This window comes from Anopheles stephensi, chromosome 3 (assembly GCF_013141755.1).
Source record: "Anopheles stephensi strain Indian chromosome 3, UCI_ANSTEP_V1.0, whole genome shotgun sequence".
In the NCBI taxonomy this organism is placed as follows: Eukaryota; Metazoa; Arthropoda; class Insecta; order Diptera; family Culicidae; genus Anopheles; species Anopheles stephensi.
This window is the reverse complement of record NC_050203.1, coordinates 79,413,552-79,437,219: the sequence shown is the minus strand read 5'-3', so window position 1 is coordinate 79,437,219 and position 23,668 is coordinate 79,413,552. Positions and strand designations below refer to the sequence as shown.

Genomic DNA, 23,668 nt, shown 5'->3' with positions numbered 1-23,668 from the left:
ACGTAACCGTGCATCTTTCGTTTTACTCTTCATAGTGTAATCTAATTTTATCTCTCGCCCTCGTTTTGTTAAATTGTGACGTATGGTTTAGTGTATTATGTTTCTTAGTTTAATTTTTATATGCCACAAGTTTAAGATGCTTTTATGTGTTGTGTACAGAGAAAACCTTTGTTAGCGAAAACAAAAACGATACGATTAGTTAGCTGTAAGCCTATGTTTAAACCTATTAAAGATACGTAGCGATGTGAGAAATGCGCAAACCAATTAAGCCTGTGGAAGTCCTTCCGAAAAACAAAAACCCGCTCACATTTTCTTCTCATTGGAGTGGACCGTATTATTCATGAAGCTGAATTATCCTATTGATTCTCTGCTACCGTTGGGCAGCTAATCTATTTCACACGTGCCTACAACCACACATACGAAGACTCACCAGTTAAAAATGTTTGCCTTCATGTTCCTTCTAAATCGCGTTTTATGAAAAAAAAACCCAACCAACCAACTTCTAAATTCTAAACGCTTTTAAGCCACTGACAAGACCCCACTTCAGCGACGAAACGAAAACATAATAAGTTAACTTGATTGTGTTCCCTAATTTTCCGTGCATTTCGATAGGAAAAGACAACCAAACACAGAAATAGTGGGGGGAAAATCGCAAAACGAATTAAAACGAATACCTGAAAGTGCCATTTTATAGTTCTTTCCCGAAGAAAAGAAACAATCGGGAAGAGGAAAAAACGAATGCAAATGGTTTACAACACACAAAGAAAAATAGAAATCAAAAAATAGAATCACACAAACAAGCCCTGAAATAGATGAGAAAACAGTCAAAAGAAAATAATTAGATTAGTAAACACACAACAACAGAAACAAAACCCAGAAGGAAACAAAACAACCGAATGCCTTGAAGTTAACCTATACCAGACTCTAGAAGAGAAGCTAGAACACACGCTGAGAATGAAACAATTAAAAACTTTCGGCTAAAAGACTTTAAAAAGGGAAAAAGACAACTAGATAAACAAAATTTATGAAAAAGACATTAAACTTTAAAATATGGAAACATATTTCAAACAAAAACTTATTCAAAATTATTCACCCGGTTGAAACAACCGAAAAGTGTAAAACAACAGAAGTTAAATCGACAAACCGACACACCCACACATACAACATGGGAACCAAATTTTCTGCTTAGTGGATAAATATATACCTATAGATATGTATACATTCGATCGTGATGAATTGAACGTGTGTTATTGCATCCCTAGGAGCGGCAACCCGGTATATAAGAATCAAATTCTTCGCTCTTAAGCAACAAAACCGTGTAGGGGTTTTTTGGTGGAAAACAACAAAGCAAAATTACTCTCATACACAGAGCCACCTAGAGAGGTAGGAAATACATTTTAGGCTGTACTCTTTGGATGTTGCTAGCGTTAACGTACAAGACAGGGGTCTTGTACAATTCGGCATCGATGTCCCGGTTTTTTTTTTCGCTCACCAAATGTGACTACTATTTCGACTATTTCCTTTTGGCACACCGTTTGTGATATCTGATTGAGCATAGTACACACCCTTCTTGGAAGCTCGTTCGTTTCGTGTTTTATCGAGAAGGGTTTTTTAGTTTAGCGCCGAACAGTAATAAGCGTTAGCAAGAGCAAATAACGAAAAAAGGAACCCCGCAACCACACAGCATAAACGCATTTGCACGCACCCCACCCGGTAGTAATAGTGGTAGCGTCCGGTGGCGCCATCTGTCAGCAAAACACGAACACGAACCGCCTTCGTCATCGATAACACAATGTTAGTCGCCTTCGCTGTATTACCTCACCGTATTTTTAGATGGCAACGTTTTGTCGTTTCGAGACGATAGTGTTCGCTAACCTTTTTTAAAACAAACGAACCAAAAGCATGCAAGCATTTTTATATGAATCTTTTTTCACTTTTTTTTGTGCGTCCACTTTTGCTATATAAAATAATGTACTTACACATCGCAAACAGAGCCACTCGGAGGAAGAAAAACAGTAATTACCGCACTACCAGTTGTGGAGAGGCAGACGATGCAACGATAACGATAGATTAAATGAACCATTCAAATTTCCGTCCTCGTAACAAAAAAGTAAAGAATTCTATTGTGCAGTATAAACCAACAAAATCATCATCACCATCAGACTAGCTAACAGAGAAGATAATAAAAGAGTTAAACCAATAATGCTGGATGTAGGGAAAAGGCATTAATTCTGTTCCACTTTCAAACCCAATAGCAATTAAGATGGTATGCTAAACATATAAATGTATCGTTGTCGCACCATTTTTCCGGCTGCATTACGCTCGCTCTCTCTCTCACACACACACACCTTTACCCATTCCTTTGTGTTGCTTAGTAACTTATTAGATAGTTTAGTATTCGTTTGCTCTATCGCGCTCGCGCTCTCTCACTCTCTTAGTACAAACGGTGAGCATGTAGAGGATCGCCCCCGATTTTACGCGTGTGTGTGTGTGTGTGCGTGTGATTGTGTACGTGTAAGTGTATGTGTATGCACCCCGAGTGGACGGCAGCAAAACGGGGGGAAACGAAGCGTTCAATATCCTATTAGTTGTTAGCGTAATGATAAACAAGAACTACCAACACACAAACACATACAGACGATTTCGAAACATATCCTCCAATACAAACAAAACTGATTACTAGCCTGCATATTTAAAAGTAAATAGGAAAGAAGAAAACCAATGCCAAGCGATGTGTCCTTCTGTGTAAGTGTTTAAAATTTTTGGGAGATGGGACACCGATAACAAAAAAAGGGAAGAAAAGAGGAGCTTAAACCGAACTCCTGTTTTCATTAAACCTTAACAAATAGATAAGCAGCCAGCCAGCATATAAACGTAAAGAAGAACAAAAAACAGGAAGAGAAACAAAACAAGATATTAAAATGTGAGATGCAAACAAGTCGAACACTTTCTCAAAGAGATAGAAGAGAAAGAAAGAAAAGGCGCGATAAGAGCGTGCAACAGTGGATAAGAAAACAGGAAACATAACAAAAACGATATACATTTTAAGAACCGTTTAGTGGGTAAGTTTTACTTTTACAAAATGAAATTATACTATTTAAATGATAACAAAAAAAGCGATCAGTGAAGGAAAAGCGAAAAGGAAAAAAGCTCCCAACGCGAAGTGAAAAGAAAGAAATACAGACGGTGGAACCATATACTGAATGTTATACTTGTCCGATTTATATGAGCAAAGCATACAAAATGGGAGTAAACAAAGCAGGCAACAACGGAAACAGAAATAGGCCGGCGATCAACTGCAGTATATATGAGTGTTTATAAAAAAAACCCCAAATGCACCCTTAAAGTTGAACAGAGTTGAAGAAAACACAAACAAACAGAATTAAACAAAAAGAAACATCCCAAGACAAGTAGAGTAAAACAGCATCGCCAGCCAATAAAATTATAAAACCGTTATATCAGCCACAACAAAACGTGAGAAGGTGAGAGGAAATGATAAAGAACATGTTAAAAATGGAAATAAAATGAACAAACCAGCATACAAATACACAACCCGATCCTATAGACATATGTAATGTGAAATAAACTAGAAAAAAATACAAAATGGCTCCACTATAGCAGCGTGAACGAAATAATTGTTGTCAGAGCACATAAAAAGGAAGATAAGATAATAAAGACAGGAATGCAAGGTAGGAAAAACCCAGAAGAGCAAACACTGACAGTGAACATGAAAAGCGGCAGCAGCGCAGCATGCAAGCAACACACAAATCCCATGAATGAGAAAATCTCGAAAAATATACATATACGTATTTCTTTATTGTTAATACAAAAAAATACATCCACGGTGTCTGTGTCTTTTGCTTCGTTGCTCGGTACGATATCACAAACTTAAAACCAGTAAGTCAGCTGCATAGCACCATCCTTCGTTTTCTGCGTGTCCATCGTGCTGGCCTGCCGTACGAGCCGCTTCATCGACTGGCGCCTTATCCGGGCCAGCTCCAGCGGTGTCCTTTCGGTGGAGCACGAGCCCGATCCGGTTGCGAACGTGCCAGCGTTGATTGGGACGGCGGCATTTAGCTCCAGCGCGGCATCGGACGGATCGTGCGACAGGTTCTCGTACGAACTTGTAGGAGACTTTTTGCTCGGGATACACCGGAAACATTCGTCGAAGGTCCAGTCTTGACCGAACAGTTCACCCTCTTCGAGTGTTTGCGGGAGGCGGTGGTGTAGCGTTTCGGGAAGCCGGAGTCCGGTGAAGCCACCGAGAACCGAAACGCATCCCATGATGACGAGTGGTAGGCGAAGGTTATCTTTGCCCTGGTGAAGGCGAGGTGGAGTTGATCGGGAGTTAGTTCGGAGCGATATTTCTCAAAAGGGTTGCTTCTTCTTACCAAGTATGTGATGAAGGGGATCACGATGAGACCGAGTCCACCGATGTAGCTGGAAGTTCCGATACCAACCCCGCGAACCTGCGTTGGATAGAGCTCCCCGGCGAATGGGTAAATGATCAGGAAGGAGGCCGATATCATCGACTTTGAGAGTAGATACAGTATAAGCGTCTCCGTCACGGCATCTTCCGAAAGGACGACAGTCACTATACAACTTATACCACTGGAATATAGAATAAAAACTATTAGTTTTAGCATTTTCCACTTCTCGGTGACGCCTTAATGTATGCAACCTCGTTGTTCCGCTCTTCTACTAACCTCAGTATCATGAGCAAACACATCGGCCATCGCCTTCCCCATCGATCCATTATGATCCAGCAGATAATGTAGCTCGGTATCTCCACGAGCGAGGACAGAAAGAAGCTAAGGTACTGATTCTCCCCCAGCGAAGGCCCATAGTAACTCAACCCCAGATACACCGTCTCATTGGCGAACCAGTTCAGCGTGATCAGTATCGTCTTCAGTCTCATGTTGGGTGTTTTGCACAGATCGAACGCACCGATCGTCGGCTCGGTACGCTTCGTTGTACGATTTTTCTCCGCCAGGACACGCTGCTGTAACCTTCTGCGGAAGCTGTCTGGCAGTTGCTTCCCGTTGACGTTCGCCATCTTTTCCAGTATAAGTAACGCTTCCTCAAGCTTCCCCTTCATTAATAGCCAGCGGGGAGATTCGGGCATTACGAGTAGATACAGAAAATAGAGTAGGAATGGGACGGATGTGTAGAGGGTTAGCTGTACCCAGTCTCGGATCAGGTAGGTAACGCCGGCCAACATCATGATGCCGAACGTGTAGAATGTACAGGTCATTACGGTGACGAACGATCGATAGTTCGGGCCGACCAGTTCGAGTGCAATGATGAATGGGATTTGATAGACGGCCGGTATGGTGAGACCGACGATCACCCGGCTGAAGCTACCGATGAGCAGTGTTGCCAGACAGGAGAAGTACGATATCCGACGGCCTAGCCGATCGTTGAGCAGTCCGAACAGATAGACACCAACCGGGCCACCGGTGTTGAGTGCTACCAGCCCGAGTGTTGGATAGATGTCGTAATCACACACCAGATTGAACTGTTAACGGATAAAGAGAGAGAGAGAGAGAGAGAGAGAGAGAGAGATCAGTAGAGAGAGTGTCTAGGGATTTCCACATTCCAAAACTTTCCGATTAGACCAACTTCATTTGCATGCACACGATCGCGAATGTAAATGATTCTCGAAATCTCGTTTAACCTTGCTGAGCTGGGGCTTTTTGCTTATCCGAGAAATCACCTTCCCAACCAACACTTACATCGATCACTATCGATGACTGTACGACGGTGGTGTTGTACTCCCATCCATCCAGACACGGTTCCGTGGGCCACGAGCTGTTCGGTGCCAGCGGCCCATCAAGATCGTCACTGTAGTTTAATATCTCTTTCCAGTCCACTGCATAGCGGGAACATTTGCTGTAACTCTCCACCCCGTCATGCTACAGAGGACGACAGAACGAAATGGTGATTTATTATTGATCAGCCAGGTATGAGCTCGAGTTTCAAGGTTCTTACCAACACCAGCGGGATCGAGTACGCTTTGCGCTCTTCGGCGGTGTAGTTTTCTAGTTCCGGCACCCGACACCAGTACTCTTCCGGGACGTCCGTCATGAACAGTTGATTGAATGCGCAGAACCCACAGGGTATGCAGGCGGGAAGACATATCAACCACAGCAACAGCTTCTGATATCGTCCAAACTCTCCTATCACCGGGAGTAGTTCATCCAAATCGAAGGGTTCCTGTGGCGAAGTAAGGCAAACTGTTATCCTTTATCCCATCAATGTTTAAGGTACTTAGGCTCCTAATAGTGCGTCATTATAAACGGACTCGTTGAAGGAAGTGAGAACCTATGAACCCGCTCTGTTCCCACCCGAGTTCGCCCCCTCGCTAATACGAAGCTTCAGCCGAACTACTCGAGCGTGAATGTTTGTAATTGACTCTGGTAAACGGATTAGTCGCCATTTGCGTATGTGTGTTGTGTATGTCAACCTCTTTTAGGCATCGTGAACGGCCGCCCTTTTTCCCCGGTTTGCCCTGCAATGCCCTCTTGTTGTTCTTATGCAATCGAGCGACGGTCACAGTGGATGGTTGCTGTTGTAGCGTGCATTTTGCGCACACAATCACACACACACACGCACGCACGCACAGTGTTATGCGATGGCACAAAACGAGGCAGGTTTATCCTCGCTTAAGCTGATGTGCTTCCGGGATAAACCCTCGCTCGGTTGCCGCGAGGCCCTTTTTATGGATTGGAAAATGATGGCGTTTGGCGAGTGTTGGAGCACAAGTTCTAGGCTATATTGGATTTGTGTTTTATAAAAAAAACGGTCCCAGGGATACTCTCATGACCTACATTTTAGACTTGAGAACTTCAAAAGAGATTAATGGCCATGAGAGAGGGATAATTAGAGGATCAATAAATTCTGGAGATCAATGAGATCTCTAAGGTCTCTCGACTCAGTAATTGTACCAGCAGCTTCCTCAACCCCATGGAATATCTCGAATAGCTCGCCATCTTTGGAGCAACAGCATCTCGTGCTGTTGTCAACTTCCTTACAACATTATTCAATTAGCATGCATCACATGCAACTTCGTCACCCATCTCCAGGCTCCCTCTTTGCGAGATCACTCCGATACAGTCTGATCTCGCGTGTGCACCATCGAAAGGGCGTGAAACTGAAACCGTTTACCATAAATGCCAACTGAAGGCGACTGTTGCCATACGCCGCTAAAGATCAAAAGTTACGCAGACTTATCCTCCTAAAAGGGGAGCTCAATCACGAAACGCTGTTTAGGTGCTATTTAAGAGTTTCAAGCCCAACTCACCTCATGCAGCATCTTTTCACTCTCCTGGATCTCCGCTTCGTCCTCCTCTTCCTCCTTCATCTCTTTCGGTGGTTCTAAAGATGGCTTGGCCGAACTGTTGCTCCTGTTCCCGTTCATGGTTCTGTAGCGTCCCGTGGCTTCCGGTGTAACAACGATATTCCGCGTGCTACTAATACTGCTGCACCACGCTACCTAAGGTTTGGCGCGGTTTAACGTTCAAAGCCGTTCAAAACGCGCTGCTGGTTCGGCCTTGCCTTGCCGCTCGTGGATGGGCTCCGTTACAGGAACCAGTAAACACACACGTCTACTTCGCTTGCCGTCTGTTCGTTCACGGTGATTATTTAATTAGTGGTGCAATGGAACCACATACGACACCAACGGTTTGTGCTGTGTTTTGGTGACAGAACCGGCTTGGTTCGCTCTTCACCACGGATAGAAGAACATCACTCCGAATTGAACTTAAAAAAAACTGTGGTATTCAATCGCGATTCACTGGACACTTTTAGAACCTGTTGTCTGCCGTGGCACGTGCTCACAAATGCACCCAGACGCATCCCACTCCCTTTCGATGCGTAAGTGAGGCGTTCGGCGAATTTTCCCACCAGCGCAAAATTATGCAAGCGAACCTTTTCTAGCCACTTAGATGAGCAACCACACTGAGTTAAAACCCGCTCCCCGGAGGGGGTTTTAGCCTACCCAATCTGATCCGGATCGGATCGGATAAGTAGAGGCGAGTTGTGGAGTTAGTCACATACTACACATGCCACTGAGGTTGGTTTTATGGGACACTTGAAGGCTCTGCTCGCTAAAGCGATTCAGTTGATCGGGAATTTCTTCACCTCCACAAGACACACCGCACAGCACAAAGCAGCACACCTTCTACCAGAATCGATTGGCCATCATGATGATGGATGGTTCGCTTGTTGCTTGCAGTGGGCCACGTCCTCTACTGAGCTGGCAATCCATAGGCAAACGCACCGCCGCCGCTGGGTTCACCGTCGTGCTGGAGAAGCTCACCACTGCAACCCGACTGCTGCCGATGACTTAGCCGTTCGCTGCCGCACTGTCGTCGGGTCGATCGGCATCAGCCTAATGGGCGACAGCTTCGGGAAACGCGCGCGTAATCGGAAACTCGACGCCCCAATCCAATTATAACAATCATAACACGGGCTTTATAAAAACGACCAACCACTGACACACGTCGTGTCGCGCACACACGGAACACCTTTTTTTATTCTTCGCCAGTCCAGATTCACCCGTTGCGCACCACTGGAGAAGCGACCGACAGAACATTAACGACTGAGCGCTTGAGCCTGAGCGAAGTCAGCCCCCGAGTCTCGGGAGGCTTTTGGGGGAGACTTCGCCGACCTCCCCCAACTCGTATGGTAATGCAAGTCAAGGTGCAATCGATACGCCGCGGTTCGCACATCGCCTATAGGAAGCTGAGTGTGTGTTATTCGCGCGGGAAAACCGCACGGCGCGTGCGTACCGCCAACCGATCAGAACCCCTTCGCCAACACGTGGGACACGAGCTCGCGAGAGGAAGGTTTTGTTTGCGCCGCAGTTAATCAGCCGCACCGCAATCGCAGAATTGAATAATTTGCCACACTCTAAACAATTTCATTCCGGACCGTAAATCATTCGCGTTGGTATGTGCACCTTGATCTTCTAAAGTCTTCAAGCTGATGGTGAAGATATCGGTCGGTGCACGCGATCACTGCTCGCTTATCACGGTGTGGCCGATCTCCGCGCTGGTTGGGAATTCATTCATTCGCGTACCTTTTCATTGATCTGTCAAGAATGCACGAACCAGCATCCACGCGATACAAGGGGGGCGGCCTAGTGCCGACGAATTCCATGAATGACCGATGGACCGTTGGCACGTAATGAGAAATTTATTCCGCACTTCCGTGGCGCGCGCGCGCGCTCTCCCACACACGCTGTTTGCAAGCAGCAGGTGTGCAACCCTTGCGGTAACAAACCAAATGGGCTTTATAATTGTAATTGGTTAGTAGTAAAGCGATCTTTGCGGTGAGTAAGATCGTAAACATTCATCACCCGCTGGTTGGAGTTAATCATGCCGGTGGGCTTGGCGTAATGTAATTATAACAAATGTGACCCATTTAGCGGAATCTACGGTCAATCATGGTTCCATTAGGGCAATAATTTGAAAATGTACTTCACAGGTATGGTAATGGAACCAAGCCTCTCGGATGCAAGATAGCATAGGCTAGAAAACATCTGCATATCTCTCCGAATCTTCCATGAGTGGGGATATCCACCTGGTGGATGAGTTCTGTTACTTTGCCACGACCGTAATTTCAAATGCTAGTGTAAGAGACGATATCTAGAGACGCACCCAGACGACTCTTTCAATATACGAAATGTACTCAACTACCTTCGATAGCACTCAGCAAATCCTCGTCTCCTATAGCCTCTGAGAAGGAGAATGAAACTCGAGCTAGTTGAGCTGTTTGGTAGTGCAGCTTATTCTGACGATGTTCAAGTTCGCAAGAAAACGATGGTTGGGGTACGTGATGAGAAATTCGGACTCATGCCCCAGCAGGGCGGTGTTCAACCCATTATCAAAGCCTCAGGTACTCTTATGGCTTACAGCTAAGAAATGTCTTTTCCAGGAGCTTCCTTTCTGGAGGTTCCTTCGGCGATGCTTCTTGACCGCTGTGTATGCTGGAGGACGGACGCTGTGTCCATATGTTAACCCATCACTTGGGGTATGGAGGTTCAAAAAGCTCGTTAGCTGAAACAGGTGGAATTGAAGCTGTTCGCGATCTGAGATGGAAAAGTACCGAGATTCCTGGAAATAGATTGACGACCTGGATCTGCCGGTTCTATGTGTTCAATGAGCCTAAGAGAATAAAATGGTGGAATCTACAGTCAATCGTAGTGTGAAAGTGGAACTAGTCTACTCCTTCAAGACCATACGAAACCTATTCTCAACTCCAAACTTTCTTCAAGGAAACCAAAGGCGGCGTACCAAAGCGAATGTGCCTACAATCATAAATAGAAATTTATTTTCTTACGTTTAGAAGAGAAAATACACCGACACACGCCCACAATGGCGCCGCTACTAGACGTTTAACACGCCGGCAAATGCCTCAGGAACTGCCCATCGGTAGTCGGCTGCGCAAATCGGTTTCTTATCAAGTACGTCGCTAACACTTCTGCCACCTCGTGCGGTCTATCCTCGTGCACTGCATGGCCACAGCGGGCCAGTACCTGCAGCTGAAACTTGCCCTGCATCTGACCGACCGTGAGCGCACGATCCAGATTGTCGATGCCCGCCAGCAGCAGCAGCTTGGGCACGTGGATGTCCAGAAACTTTTGGCTCAGCCCGGAAAACCATCCTTCCCAGTACTTTTCCGACTTGGAGAGATCGATGCGCCAGGCATATTTTCGCAGGTTTACCGGAGCGTTAGCCGGTGGCTGGATGGCAGGATCATCATTCCCCGAGGAGCTTGCAGTATCGCCACACTCCGCATCTTCCGCTATCGCGTTCGGATGTTTAAATTCAAGCTTTTCCTCTGCGGCACTATCCTCCTTGAGGGGCAATTCGTTCGTTGCCAGTTGTTTTGTTTCGATGCTAAAATTTTGTAGCAAACATGAAATATGAATTAAACGTCCGAGAAACGTTGGAATGACTCTACTCTACTTACTTAATGATTTGCCCTGGCATAGAAACACGGGCCGATTCCACATTACGAACCTGCCCGCTTCGAACACACCATTCGATCGCGTGCTGAATGCTTTTGAACGTGGTCGGACGCGATCGGAGGAAGCTCTGCATGCTGGCCAGCGCTTCCAGAGCCGTCCCTTCGACGACATCGATCACAACCACACCGATAAGCGACGGCAGTACAAACATGTTCGCCGCATGCACACAGATTGCACCGCCCATCGAGTGCCCCATGAGAATGATTGGTGGGGCCGACTCACCGTACATCGCTTGCATCACGTCCCCGACATCTCTAATCAACGGAAAAGAAAGATAGGAAACACGATGCTTCAGTATCGTCTTATCTGGGGGAAAGTACAGCCAAACAACGGGGGCTAAATGTCATACGTGGCCAATCGTTCTGCTGATAGGTCGTCTTCTTCTTCCGTGTACGTATCGCCGTGTCCTCGGATATCGAACGCCAAACACTGGCAGTGGATCAGCTTGGTGACTTCGCTCTAGAAAGGAAGGAAAAAACAGGGCGTTACAACAACGAATTAAGCATTCAATCTTTTCGGCGCATTAACTTACACTGAAATGTGCCCAGGACAGGGCGGAAAACCCGCCCCCGTGAAGCAGCACCAGCAACGGTGCACCAGGCTCGGACGGAGCGGACAGATACACCCGGAATTTACCCTTGCCCGTTTCTACATCCTTCTTTTCGGCGAAAAATTCATCCCACATCAGCGGATTGTAATCAGTCTGACGCCGAAAACCACGGTCGCTGAAAATACATCGCAAAACAAGCATCATAAAATGGCACGCAACAGGGTCATCGCACGGCTCATCTCGGAATCGGGGTCGTGAAAATTTAATGCCTTAAGATGGCATGGATGCCCTTAAACGTTTCGGTGAGCAAACACTTACCTCGGCTTGGGAAACCGCGGATTCGGACACATTGGTGGTAGTCTGGATTTCATCATAACACGCTGAAGACTGGACATGGGCTGGAGCCGGGTTGTGGCCGGTGCGAGTTTGTAAACACTTGTACACTTTTATGGGCAGAGACGGAGAGTTTTCCCTTGCATCGACCGCAGCGGGCGGCCAAGTAAAAAATCGAACAAAAACACAACTGACAGCTGGAATGCTTGTGCGTGAAAGTGGCCCATTCAAATTTGCTCCTGTCAGCGAGGAAACGTCAAATCGGATGTAAACAAACGTGGTCAAAACAATCCAGCGTTGCCGGCTCAGATTTTTCATTTCGCTATGCGATTTTGCTAAGAAAAATGGTGTTTATACAAAATTATCTGCTAAAATCGGTTAATAAGGTGAGAAAACATTTATTTCTTAAGCTAATAAGCATAATAAACACGTAAATTGCTCTCTTTTCCAGCCCATCCGTAGCTATCTCCGAAGCCGCTTTCTCGACACACTACGGTTAACAACAAAAGGTGGCCACGGTGGGAATGGTCTACCCAAGTACGGTGGGGTCGGTGGCCAAGGTGGTGCCGTTTATTTTGTCGCCAAAGAAGGAAAATCGCTTCGTGACGTAGTGAAAAAATATCCAGCCAAACGTGTCGTCGCTGGAAACGGGGAGGAAAGCTCGAAGGCGCGCATTCTCGGTCGCAGAGGGCTGGATCAAAAAGTGGAAGTGCCCGTAGGTATACGGGTTTTGGATCAAGAGACGGGAATCATTTCCGAGCTAGATGAAGAGGGCAAATCGTACCTGGCTGCTGGTGGTGGCAGTGGTGGTTGTGCTGGCAATTCATTTCTCGGCAAACCGGGCCAGCTACGTACCGTTACGCTCGATCTGAAACTGATTGCAGACGTTGGACTGGTGGGTTTCCCGAATGCGGGCAAAAGCACACTCGTGAAGGCGATCTCGAACGCTTCCCCAAAGATTGCTTCTTATCCATGTGAGTACAAACGGATTATACATCTTGAAGCATTTTATTATATTTTCCATCTCATTTTAGTCACCACAATTCGACCCCAGATTGCCACGATAGAGTACGAAGACTACCGGCAAATAACGATAGCCGATCTGCCGGGGTTGATAGAGGGAGCGCATGCAAACTTCGGAATGGGACACAAGTTCCTCAAGCACGTCGAACGTACCAGACTGTTGCTCATCATCGTGGACGTGTTTGGGTTTCAGCTTAGTCAACAGCACCGCAAACGAAACTGTCTCGAGACGATATACGCTCTAAACAAGGAGCTGGAGCTATACGACAAAGCGCTGCTCGATAAACCGTGCGCTCTCATAATCAACAAAATGGACAAAGAAGGCGCGGTGGAAGAAATATGTAAATACGAACAATACTTCCACTCGCTAGAAGGTGACGGATTTTTATCTCTCATTTATATTCATTCGATAATATAAAATATCATATTTTTTGCGTTGTTTTTCCATTCCAGAGGGTCTAAAACTTTGCCCCGAAGAGTTAACACCCACCAAGCTGCTCTCGATAGACACCGTCATACCGATTTCCGCCAAAAGTATGAAGGAAATCGAAAAGGTAAAGCAAGAAGTGCGAACCATACTCGACCTCAAGGCCGAAGAAATGCTGCAGGAAGAATCGACGGATAGAAACGAGCAGCTCCAGCAAAAGCTAAGCGAACGAGGTCCTAAAGTTGTATAAAGTGAACGGCATTCAGAGTATGAATATATTTCTAGCTGTTTTATAGACAGTCGAATAGCGAAAGGACGTATCAGCGTACGTATCCTGCGCACATGCATCGCTGTATGTGTGTGTATGTGTGTGCGCGCGTACACGAAACGGTACATGTGTGTATGTGTACACACTTCACTTACCATCGAAGCAAACCGTCGTCCGCGTTGCCATGGGAAACGTTTGCATTTATCGCCGGTTTTTTGAAAGCCATCATCGGGGCTAGCCATAAATTGTTATTGCTTATACAGTCAGTAAGTGCTCCTTCACCACGGCTCGGCACAATTGCGTGCAGTTCCCGCTCGTCTGTACAGTTACTGTGTGCAATTGCAGTACTGGGAGTTTTTTTTTCCTCCCATTCTGTCTGAAACTTGTCCAAATCAATCAAACTTTGGTGAACTTGCCATCCTTGGCAGACGAAAGGTTACCAACGGGCTACCCTACCAGCCAACTAGGACACGAAACGGATACACACGGTGTGCGCTGCATTACATCACAGCACGGCAGTCGGTGCACGTCGGTGGGCAGAGATGGATTGGCCCAGCACGCGGGTGGCCCAGGGTGGCCTATTTCATACGCCCAAAGCACGCTACACGAAAGAAACTCAGGATCTGATTAAAGGTGAGCTCCGTCGTTTCCGTTCTGAGGTTGAAGAAAGTTTTCCACCGCATTGAACCCGAGTTTCCCGTTTTTTTTTGCGAGTAGTTTTAATGGAAGAAGCAAAATTGACGATCCTGCAGCGTAATAAAATCAACTATCATCTTCGTAATGGGGAACCTTTACCGGTGCCAAAGGAGCCGAAATTTGAGCAGGAGTACAGCAACTTCCTGCCGATGGCTATACCGAGGAAGAATATCAAAAAACGTTCGCTCAACACTATTATCGAGAGTGGCGCGTTCGATGTGGAGAAATATGTACCGCACAAACCGAAGGAACCGATCGAAAAGCTGAAACTGAAGCTGCAGGAACAGATGAGCGGTATTAAGATGTTTCCGGACGATGGCCGACGTCGGCGGGTGGTTCGGAGCAAGAGTGAGGGCTGCATGGAGTTTGTTCCGCCGGATCGGGCCAGTGAACGTAAGCTGAGACATTCGATTGCTTTCGACGGCTCGAGATGGGTTATAATCGTTTTTCGCTTGCCCTGCAGTACTCGACGAAATCAACGAACGTGTGCAGTGGTTGGAGGAGATGGAGGCACTGGGCGAAGGGAAGAAGCATCGGGCCACCATTCAGCTGCAGATAGCGGAAAAGCTGAACGAACTGAAGCGGCTCGATCGGGCAAAATCGCAGGAAAACGAAATCTAACACACGCACCTTCGGCGGGTATTTTTAAATTCATCTTCTTCTCCTTTTATATTAAATTCATTACACGCTTAATTCTACAGCAAAATTACAGTGTCGTGGCCACCTGTATGTTCGACCGGCAGGCACTGCGCAAACACACGATTCGGTGTTTTTCTCTCACACATATGTGACCCACACGCCACGCTCGATGGATAGAAGTATGCTCAATTAAACGAAATAAAGAAAATGCACTTATGATTCCTGCGTGCTGCATATCCCACATTGCACCGTTCATGGATAAACTAGTGAACACCATTAAAAAAAAAAACAAAACGTTCACACACGCTTGTGTTTCCCACCCGGATTTTCACTCCGAAACCGAACGAATGATGCTGCACTATCCCTGGGCCGCCTTGGCTTTGTTTTTCACTTTCTTCACCTTTTTCAACCCGTCCATGCTGGATTTTAACACCTTCGAGTAAGATTCCATAAACTTGGCCACCTCGTCCCGCTTGACCACGGTGGCCAGTTTCTTCGAGCGCGACTTTGCCCGGATCAGGCAGCTGTACTCGGCAGGTGTCGGTAGCGGTGGTTTACCTTCCCGGGGTTTCGGTCGATCGTGTCCATCGTCTGAAAGTTATGCGATAATGAGGAGATGCATTAATTCCAGTCTGCGATCAAAAGCGCCGTACACGTGCCGCCGATATCCTTACATCGTTTTATTGTGACTGTGAATGAGGAATCTTTCCGGGCTGATTGTGCTAACAGGGTGAGCTGCGTGAGGAACTGTAAATGGAAAACGGGGGTGATTTTTTGGTAGCACGATTGCGAATCCCATTCCCGGACGTTGATATACGACGAAGGATTACCTCTTCATTTGATAAAAGTACCATTTTGATGGAAAAGTTCGATCGAAAATTAAAGGAATTTTCGGCCAAAAACAAATTGTGGTCGTGGTCAATTTTTGAAAGGTGGCTCTGGGGCTAGTGATGGGCGCAGCTTTGACAGATCGGTTGGAACACTTCGGATTCAATCCCATCCAATGATTTTATTCTGTAAATAAAAAATTTGGAAGCAATTATTGAGGTTTATATTGCTCGATTTGAATATGAAAATTTTTATTCTTATATTTTGTGTCGTGATAATCTAATAAAATCGTGATAACCTTAAAATAAACGATAAAAAGAAAAATGTTATCACGTTTGTATTTCTTACGTGTACACGAGCAATGAGTGTAAATGGTGCTTAAGCGCTTGACATTTGTTTGTGTACATGTTCCCTACAATGCAAAATATTTCTCCGCTATTCCTCCAAACATTGTGTATTTTATTTAAAGTTTAAACAGATTTTGCTGTTCAAACGGTTCAAATTTAACATATAATACGATCAAGTATTAAAGTCTCGTTTTATCAAGCCGTTATAATGTAAAGACAATATGTACGTAAGGAAGCAGCTTTGCCCGACATGTGAACCCCATCATCAATGAAGTGTTTTACTTGTTTTCCGTTGCTATAGAATGTCCACAGCAAATGGAACCACCGAAGTACAGCATCCTAGCAGCCTATCATGTCCTGAGTGCGATGGTCAACTAGTTCTGCAAAGGGATACGACCAATGCCGATGCTGCAGAGAACGATCAACAATATTTCAGTTGCAACTCCTGCGGAACGCGCTTGGAAATACAGTAATAACCCGTTGCGTTCTTTAGCCTCTTCACTCAAATAACCACAACATCCACACCTTTTCAATCACAGCCTGGAGGATGAACTACCAAAGAATGGCAAGGAAAAACCGTTCCAATGTGATATCTGCCATCGATTCTATGCGACAGCAACCACACTGAAAGTGCACCGGACCTTGCACCACACTACTGGCAAGCGCGAGCTGTGTGACCATTGTGGAGCGAGCTTCCACACCCGCGGACAGTTGAAAATACATCGGCGAGTTCATACGGGTGAAAAGCCCTATAAATGTGATGTAAGTCTTATTTTATGCCGATGTTTTGAATTGCTTTCGAACGTGGGATTATTGTTCAAATTTTCAGGAATGTGGAAAATCGTTTCCCTACCGAGAAAGCCTTATAACGCACTCGACGGTACATACACGCATCAAACCGTTCTTGTGCGTCGTTTGCAATGCAAGCTTTTCCTGTATCGGGAATCTGCTTAAGCATCGGAGGGCGCGCGCTAACAAGTGCGGACTGGAGAATGTTCCAATCAGGCATATTGGGCCACGTCCGAATAAAAGAAGTAAGTAGCGATTTTGAATTCCTTATAGCCAGGCGCAATCTAATAATAATTTATCTCATTAAAGCAATGCCAAGCCTATCGGATGGTTGTAAGAATGAGAAAGCAACGAAAACTATAAGAAACCCGGCAGAAACTCTGGAATCAATTGAAGTCTTAGAAGTGAATCAGCACGAATCGGACGTGCTTGACGATCTAGACGAAAATATTCCCAACAACGAACGTTTGGCAGTTGAAGAAGTTGAGCTTAATCAAGTAAGAAATTTGGATATTTTCTTTAACTAATGTGTAATTTTTCAAGCAACCTATCATATATTCAATATTTTAGCCGATCACTTCAACTGAATTTAGAAACAGTCAACGAGAAAATTCCTCAACAGAGAGAGATGATTCTGTGGAGGGGTTTTTTGACGATGAACAGATAGAATGGGAATATGTCCATGTAGATCCCGGTCAGCTGTGCGATTCGTCCTCAACACACAGCAGTAGTAGCCAACAGGTGCGAAAGTCCTCTCCATCGATCGAACTGTCTTTAGACAAACCGGATGAAGTGTAAGATACAAACATTAAAATCCTTTACCTTCGTTGCATAGCATCAAATAATTCTGTTTTCTTATATTCATATTGAAGGACGATTCAGCGAAATAACGAATTACTACAGAAGCAAATGAAGTGAGTATCCGTTTATCCGTTATTTGATTTAAAAAAGCTAATTTCGTTCTTCAATTTCAGATTGTTACACGAGCTCTCGGACCCAGTCGATAAAATCTTCCGTTGCAAGCTTTGTCCCCAAGAGTACACCACGCTTTACCTGATGGCGCGCCATCTCGAACGACTGCACAACGTGACCCTGGATCGAGCCCGGGATAGGTTACAGTACGTAAAAAATACCACCAAGCAAGAGAAGCGCTATCGCTGCAAGTACTGCGACAGGACGTACGTAAATGCTACATGTTTGAAACGACACATACTTAAACACGAACAGGATGGTCTTTTCCTACACAAATGTTCCTGCTGCGATCGGTACTTTAAGACGGAGCAGGAAACACACCAGCACCAGCAAGACGCGCATCGCGATCGATTGGAGTGTAAGATTTGTGCGAAAACTTTCGCCAAACCGGATCAAATGCTGCGTCACAAGCGCTATGCACACAGTTCCGATGGAAAAGATCGCTGCAAGTACATATGTGCGCAGTGTGGGAAAAACTTTCCCTCCAGGATTACCCTGTCCGATCACGAGCGGGCCGAGTGTGGTAAAGCACCCATCTATCCGTGTAACAAATGTGATAAGCATTACTCCAGCTATAGCTCGCTTAAGATGCACCAAACGGTGCACGAAAATCGGTTACCGTTTGTGTGTAATTTTTGTGGGAAAAAGTTTCGTACCAAAGGGCAGCTGACGGTACACGAGCGGGGCCATACGGGCGAGAAACCGTTTCGGTGTGATAAATGCGATCGATCGTTTCCGTACCGGCAGTCACTGACGACGCACATGAGCACGCACACGGGTGTGAAGCGGTACGGGTGTACGGAGTGTGATCGGAAGTTTTCCTGCATTACCAACATGCAGGCGCATAGACGTGTGCATCACAAAGCGATGGATGGTGGTACGAGTAAACCGGATTAGTCGTTTAAAAATGCAATTTTTGGTGTTTAATAAAAATACAAGTCATAACACATTTTCCTTTTTTTGTGCGTGTCCACGAGAGGATCGCCGATCGATCAATCGGCCCCTCACCGTCCATAATGCTCTATCTTCCAATGGTCCTCTACATAGAAGGAAAGGAGCGCGTCGTCCTGGCCACATTTACCAAAAGACTTCGTAGTCTTCCAAGCTTCATCTTCCAAGAAACCTCCTCGACGACGAGGTCCTTTCGACTCCCATAAGAATAGCCTCTTTCATCAGAAGATCACATAGTCGTCCAAGTCTTATCTTCAGAATCCTCGCTATTCAGGTGGTTTCGAGTCTTTCAAGCGATTTCGTCGTCCTGCCCTGAACATCCTATACTGAAAGACATCCAAGTTGAAGAGCTTTTAATCCTATTGATGTCATCGTTCAAAAGGTCCTCCTCTCTTAGTAGATAGACCTCGACAAACAATCCAAAAGTTGCTTCCTATCCTATTGGGCTAAAAAGTTGAAGTGACCGCTTCCTAAATTTGATTAGAAATTACAAAAACCAACTGAGCATCTGGCATCGATATCCTTATATTTACTGTTCAATCTGAAGAAATTGAGCCGTTCAACTAAATTTGTGACATTGCCAAATGGAAAAGACCTTGTGGCTGGTGGAAAGAAAAAAAATTGAGGGAGCAAAATTGGCTGGCAAATGAGCAACTGCAAATAGATATTAGGCAAAAATGGAAAGAGAATAAAGGCAATGTGCCTAATACTTTGGACAAGCAGTTCGACCCAGTTTTCAGGCCTGGTTTGAATAAAGGATTTTATTGAATTGATTTTCGTTGTGCGAATAGTTATCAAAGCAACCTAAGCAAATGCGGGAGGATTTATTCTTGAAAGTTTGAAAGCAAGACGATTGGTTGTAAACAAAGCCAGCTTCAAGGAAAACTTATCGAGATCGTGTAATCATGGAAGAAGTCAACACTCAACCTCTTAATTCTGAGACCATTTCGTTGGATTTGCAAGCAGCGGAAAAGCCACCCAGCTATGGACAATTGGTGGGCAGCTCTTCGCTGTTCGGAACGATTGGTGAGCTTCTCGTCACGAGTGGTTCCCTTGGACGCTTTTGCTAAACGATCTCTTTTGCTTCCAGATCTTTGCAGTGAAAAATTCAAAGTTGGTCGTGATGCGAGATGCAATTTAGTGATAGAGGAAAAGCACTTTCCACAGTCCATTCGATCCTTTATCTCGAACGTTCACTTCATACTGGAGAAAGATCTGGAGGATCGCTGCAGTCCTGCGTACATTATCGTTAGTATGCTTTGGCTCGTAAGAGGTTTTGATCATTTTTGATTGTTGATAATCCTCCCTACAGGATAATTCAACCAACGGAACCTTTGTAAATGGAAAACTAATCGGTAAAAATAATCGCGTCATCCTAATGCACGGCAATACCATCTCGATCGCTTGCTGTGCCAATCTGTTTGTCTACTACCAGCACAACTACACCGTGCCGAAGGAAATTGAATCAGAATCGTTGAAGCAATCTTATCACATTGGGCGTACGCTTGGGTCGGGATCTTTTGGGACGGTTTATCTCCTCCACGACATCACAACCTGCATGCCGTACGCGTTGAAGATCGTGAAGAAGTCTCGCGTCCGTGCGCAAATGAGCAATCCGTCCAGCTTGACGAACGAGGCAAATATTATGAAGAAGTTAAACCATGTAAGTTTGGAAATGAGATTTCCCAAAGGAAAATATCAGTTTGAGAATTGTTTCTTCCCTTAGCCTTGTGTGATTCAGATGTTCGAGTTTCTCAACGAACCGGGCTCGATCTGCATGGTGCTGGAGTATATGCAGGGAGGTGATTTGCTGACGCGAATCCTAGACAACGAATACCTTTCGGAACGTATTGCGAAGTTCTTCTTCTATCAGCTATGCCACGCTATCCACTACCTACACGGCCAAGGTAAACAACAAGGGAATTTGCATACTTTCAGGCGCAAGAAAGGCGATTAAAAAAATACCGCCTTAAAGTATGCAATTTGTTTGACAAAATGTTAGTCCCCCTTGCTGTTTGTTTCACGTTTCCAGGAATTATTCACCGTGACCTGAAACCGGACAACATTCTCCTAAAAGACAGCAACCTTTACACCCTGCTGAAGGTATCCGACTTTGGTTCCAGCAAGTTCCTGGACAACACCATCTTTATGCGCACCATTTGCGGGACTCCGGAGTACGTTGCACCGGAAGTCCTCGAGCAGGGCAATCGGAAAATGTACACCTGCCAGATCGACATCTGGAGTCTCGGTGTGATACTGTACACGATGCTGAGCGGTTTGCTGCCGTTTGGGAAACGAGATGGCGTGGCGGACGTGGAGCAGATCACGCGTGGTGAGTTTAGCCTATCGCACCCCGTGTTCCGAAGCGTAAAGTCTTGCCGTGCTAAGAAGTTAATTTACGACATACTAAACGTTGATCCACACTATCGGCCATCGATCGAAACGTTGCTCCAGAGCAAATGGTTTCGTGACTCGAGCGATGTCCGGCAGGCGAGATGTATGATGAACTTGCCGGTTATGTCCTCGAACGAATTGCCCTAACTTCGTGGTGATCATGTGTGTGAGTTATTGAATTGAAATAAAAGATCTGCTGCGTGTGGAGTTTGTAATTACATATTGTCGTTTATATCAATCCAAACCCCCCGCTGTGGTTCCTCGGTGACGCCCCAGTACTTCGGTAAGACCCTGGAGACTCATTTATCAAAGCAAAACTAAGACGGGGATATTGTATGTGACATCGTTTTGGGGCACCGCACCGTTCTCAAACAGTCCACCTGGAGTAACGTAGTTCAACTTATTGCCTTTTTCCAAAGTACCGAGCCAACCGTACAAACGGCGCAAAACCCGTACGGACCCGTTGGCAGCGAAATGGTCCTCATGGTGCCTCGATATGAAACCATAATCCAAACCGGAGCTCCCAATATGGCTGATGGAATAAATAAACTTTCGAGTTCAATGAGTCGGCCGTGTTCGACCGAGCGGTGCTAGCGTTTTCGATTCTTACACCTGGGATCAGCTGGCTGTTTTGAAATAAATGCTGATGGCCGGTTTGGTCGTACCTTTGTCATGCTATGATTTTCTTCCCGTACGTGCTCGATATTAAATTCAGGAAAACTCGGTACAACTCGGCGGAACATAAAACACGGAGAAAAACGAACGATGGTGGCAACGAAGGGCGCAACTCGCAATGGACGCACTGGTGGATTCCATTCTTAATCTTGGCTACGTTTTTCGAAGGCACCGATGTCGCTTTTGGAGGACACAAACCCACAAACACACACGCACGCACAAGTGAATGAATGACAATCTTCAAAAGAAACTACGGGCTCGTTGACTCAAGCATCTAGTGTCCTTTTCCCCCTGGGGAGGAAAGCATGGGGGCTCCGGAAGCACAGGAAAGGATTCGCTCCATCTTTTATTCTATTTTCTTCCACCCTGCTCTGTTGTCTTGAACGGTTCGGGTATGGTTCCCACATGCTCCGGGGAGCGTTTTTTTCCCGGCCTGACGAAAGGGAAAATTGATTATGAGCTTACACGATGACAATGGTGAGCCTTACGTCGGTTCCGCGTGCGCCTAAATCCCGGGCTGGTACCCGGGATCCAAAGTGTCTGGTGGTGGAGCGAGGGGAGATAGATGATGAATAAAAAGTAAGGCGTACAGGTTTTGTTACGCCGTACCACCTGGCACAGGGTAAGGTTATAGAGGCGGAAAGGGGAGTGATGGATGGTACCACTCACACCAACCGTCCTTGACCGGGTCGAGTGACTAGGCTTACGGAGCACGAGTTTGTGGATGTGTACGCGCGTGTGTGTGTGTGTGTGTGTGTGATGGATGAAATCGAAAGGAACTCGTTTCAAATTCTGGTTGAAGGTGCAATATTACATTTATTGGTGTAGTTGTGTCGTCGAGAGCTAGAAACAATACGATTATCAATTGTAGTAAGAATTTATTGCTTTCCTAGGAAGCTTCAACGAGGTGAAATTGAAGCATGGATGCAGACCCCTAAATATATGCAATATAGTATTAATACTTGAATCTGAAGAAGGGCTTAAACGTACGTCTAACAAGCGATATGATTGGCTTCCTACGCTTCCTATCCCATAAAGTTATTGTTATAGTAGAAGAATTATAGAATAATTATGGGAATAGTTGAGGATAGAAGTTTTTTTTACGGTTTTTCTCATAAAGAAATATTTCTTTCAATTGGAAAAAACGGAACGTATTGGAGCTGCAAGAACAATATGAGAGCTAAAAGCTGCATACTATTAAGGCTTTTCTGTCAACTTTTGGAACTTAAGGAACTTTGTCATTAGTTGAGAACAAAACAGATAGTATAAAAATTGGTAAAGTGTGACCATATCACTGTTTCAGGATTAAACATAATCAAATGGTTAGGGTTTGCATAAATACAGGCGTTGGGAAATCTGTTCCACAACCATGTAAAACTCTGCTTTAAATTCGTAATGAAATAACAATATTTAATACTTAACGTTAAAAAGATTAAGTACAGTGCCCGTATTAGACTTCAATACATACATAATTGCATACTTCCAGGGGGTTAGTGATCTAGATTTCCAAATTCTGAATGAAGCTCTCAAAATTCTGATTGCAGGAGAATACGTTCAATCATTTAGAACAGATAAAGAACTCACTATTACAAATGAAAATAATTGCATACTTTTAAGCGTTAAAATACCATTCAAACCCAATTAAACTATTACGATGCATGATAACAATCGTTCAATGCTTATCGTTAAACACAAAATAGCATTATTACCATCACCACGAACAAGAACTTCTTTCTCCATG

General features: G+C 45.2%; 8 protein-coding genes across 12 annotated transcripts in view; 5 read left to right on the top strand and 3 right to left on the bottom strand.

The window, feature by feature from the left end:
- The window catches only part of LOC118509138 (probable nuclear hormone receptor HR38), a 108,010-nt gene extending 104,176 nt beyond the window's left edge, over positions 1–3,834 (top strand). For all 4 annotated transcript variants that reach the window (XM_036049339.1, XM_036049341.1, XM_036049340.1 and 1 more), the window contains one exon: positions 1–3,834. This exon is cut by the window's left edge and continues 2,700 nt beyond it. The gene's annotated coding sequence lies outside the window, so the exon portion shown is untranslated.
- LOC118509140 (carcinine transporter) lies at positions 3,796–8,605 on the bottom strand. Its single transcript, XM_036049344.1, has 6 exons — positions 7,304–8,605; positions 5,992–6,216; positions 5,736–5,915; positions 4,707–5,518; positions 4,392–4,611; positions 3,796–4,317 (listed from the first exon to the last, which is right to left on the bottom strand). Exons 1-6 carry the CDS (start codon positions 7,418–7,420, stop codon positions 3,889–3,891), a joined length of 1,983 nt encoding a protein of 660 aa, XP_035905237.1. The 5' UTR covers positions 7,421–8,605; the 3' UTR covers positions 3,796–3,888.
- A 1,702-nt stretch (positions 8,606–10,307) lies between these two features.
- LOC118509134 (protein phosphatase methylesterase 1) lies at positions 10,308–12,106 on the bottom strand. The gene is made up of 5 exons (XM_036049334.1): positions 11,904–12,106; positions 11,568–11,760; positions 11,385–11,494; positions 10,978–11,289; positions 10,308–10,904 (listed from the first exon to the last, which is right to left on the bottom strand). The coding sequence occupies exons 1-5, from the start codon at positions 11,978–11,980 to the stop codon at positions 10,400–10,402; spliced, it is 1,197 nt and encodes a 398-aa protein (XP_035905227.1). The 5' UTR covers positions 11,981–12,106; the 3' UTR covers positions 10,308–10,399.
- A 45-nt stretch (positions 12,107–12,151) lies between these two features.
- On the top strand, positions 12,152–13,684 carry LOC118509135 (GTP-binding protein 10 homolog). Its single transcript, XM_036049335.1, has 4 exons — positions 12,152–12,304; positions 12,370–12,892; positions 12,953–13,315; positions 13,395–13,684. Exons 1-4 carry the CDS (start codon positions 12,263–12,265, stop codon positions 13,616–13,618), a joined length of 1,152 nt encoding a protein of 383 aa, XP_035905228.1. The 5' UTR covers positions 12,152–12,262; the 3' UTR covers positions 13,619–13,684.
- A 176-nt stretch (positions 13,685–13,860) lies between these two features.
- On the top strand, positions 13,861–15,265 carry LOC118509136 (UPF0193 protein EVG1 homolog). 2 transcript variants are annotated; one of them, XM_036049337.1, is made up of 3 exons: positions 13,861–14,269; positions 14,354–14,725; positions 14,796–15,265. In XM_036049337.1, the coding sequence occupies exons 1-3, from the start codon at positions 14,179–14,181 to the stop codon at positions 14,951–14,953; spliced, it is 621 nt and encodes a 206-aa protein (XP_035905230.1). In that variant the 5' UTR covers positions 13,861–14,178; the 3' UTR covers positions 14,954–15,265. The 2 variants fall into 2 exon arrangements, with proteins under 2 accessions (XP_035905230.1, XP_035905229.1); XM_036049336.1 differs by having other exon boundaries at positions 14,147–14,269; positions 14,354–15,207.
- On the bottom strand, positions 14,973–15,954 carry LOC118509137 (signal recognition particle 14 kDa protein). Its single transcript, XM_036049338.1, has 3 exons — positions 15,802–15,954; positions 15,646–15,718; positions 14,973–15,562 (listed from the first exon to the last, which is right to left on the bottom strand). The coding sequence occupies exons 1-3, from the start codon at positions 15,823–15,825 to the stop codon at positions 15,330–15,332; spliced, it is 330 nt and encodes a 109-aa protein (XP_035905231.1). The 5' UTR covers positions 15,826–15,954; the 3' UTR covers positions 14,973–15,329.
- A 245-nt stretch (positions 15,955–16,199) lies between these two features.
- Positions 16,200–18,856, top strand: LOC118509133 (zinc finger protein 2-like). Its single transcript, XM_036049332.1, has 8 exons — positions 16,200–16,369; positions 16,448–16,615; positions 16,686–16,908; positions 16,976–17,180; positions 17,245–17,432; positions 17,506–17,729; positions 17,808–17,849; positions 17,910–18,856. The coding sequence occupies exons 2-8, from the start codon at positions 16,449–16,451 to the stop codon at positions 18,802–18,804; spliced, it is 1,944 nt and encodes a 647-aa protein (XP_035905225.1). The 5' UTR covers positions 16,200–16,369; position 16,448; the 3' UTR covers positions 18,805–18,856.
- An 828-nt stretch (positions 18,857–19,684) lies between these two features.
- On the top strand, positions 19,685–21,472 carry LOC118509132 (ovarian-specific serine/threonine-protein kinase Lok-like). Its single transcript, XM_036049331.1, has 5 exons — positions 19,685–19,884; positions 19,949–20,106; positions 20,171–20,521; positions 20,585–20,765; positions 20,891–21,472. Exons 1-5 carry the CDS (start codon positions 19,764–19,766, stop codon positions 21,397–21,399), a joined length of 1,320 nt encoding a protein of 439 aa, XP_035905224.1. The 5' UTR covers positions 19,685–19,763; the 3' UTR covers positions 21,400–21,472.
- The last annotated feature ends 2,196 nt before the right edge of the window (positions 21,473–23,668 follow it).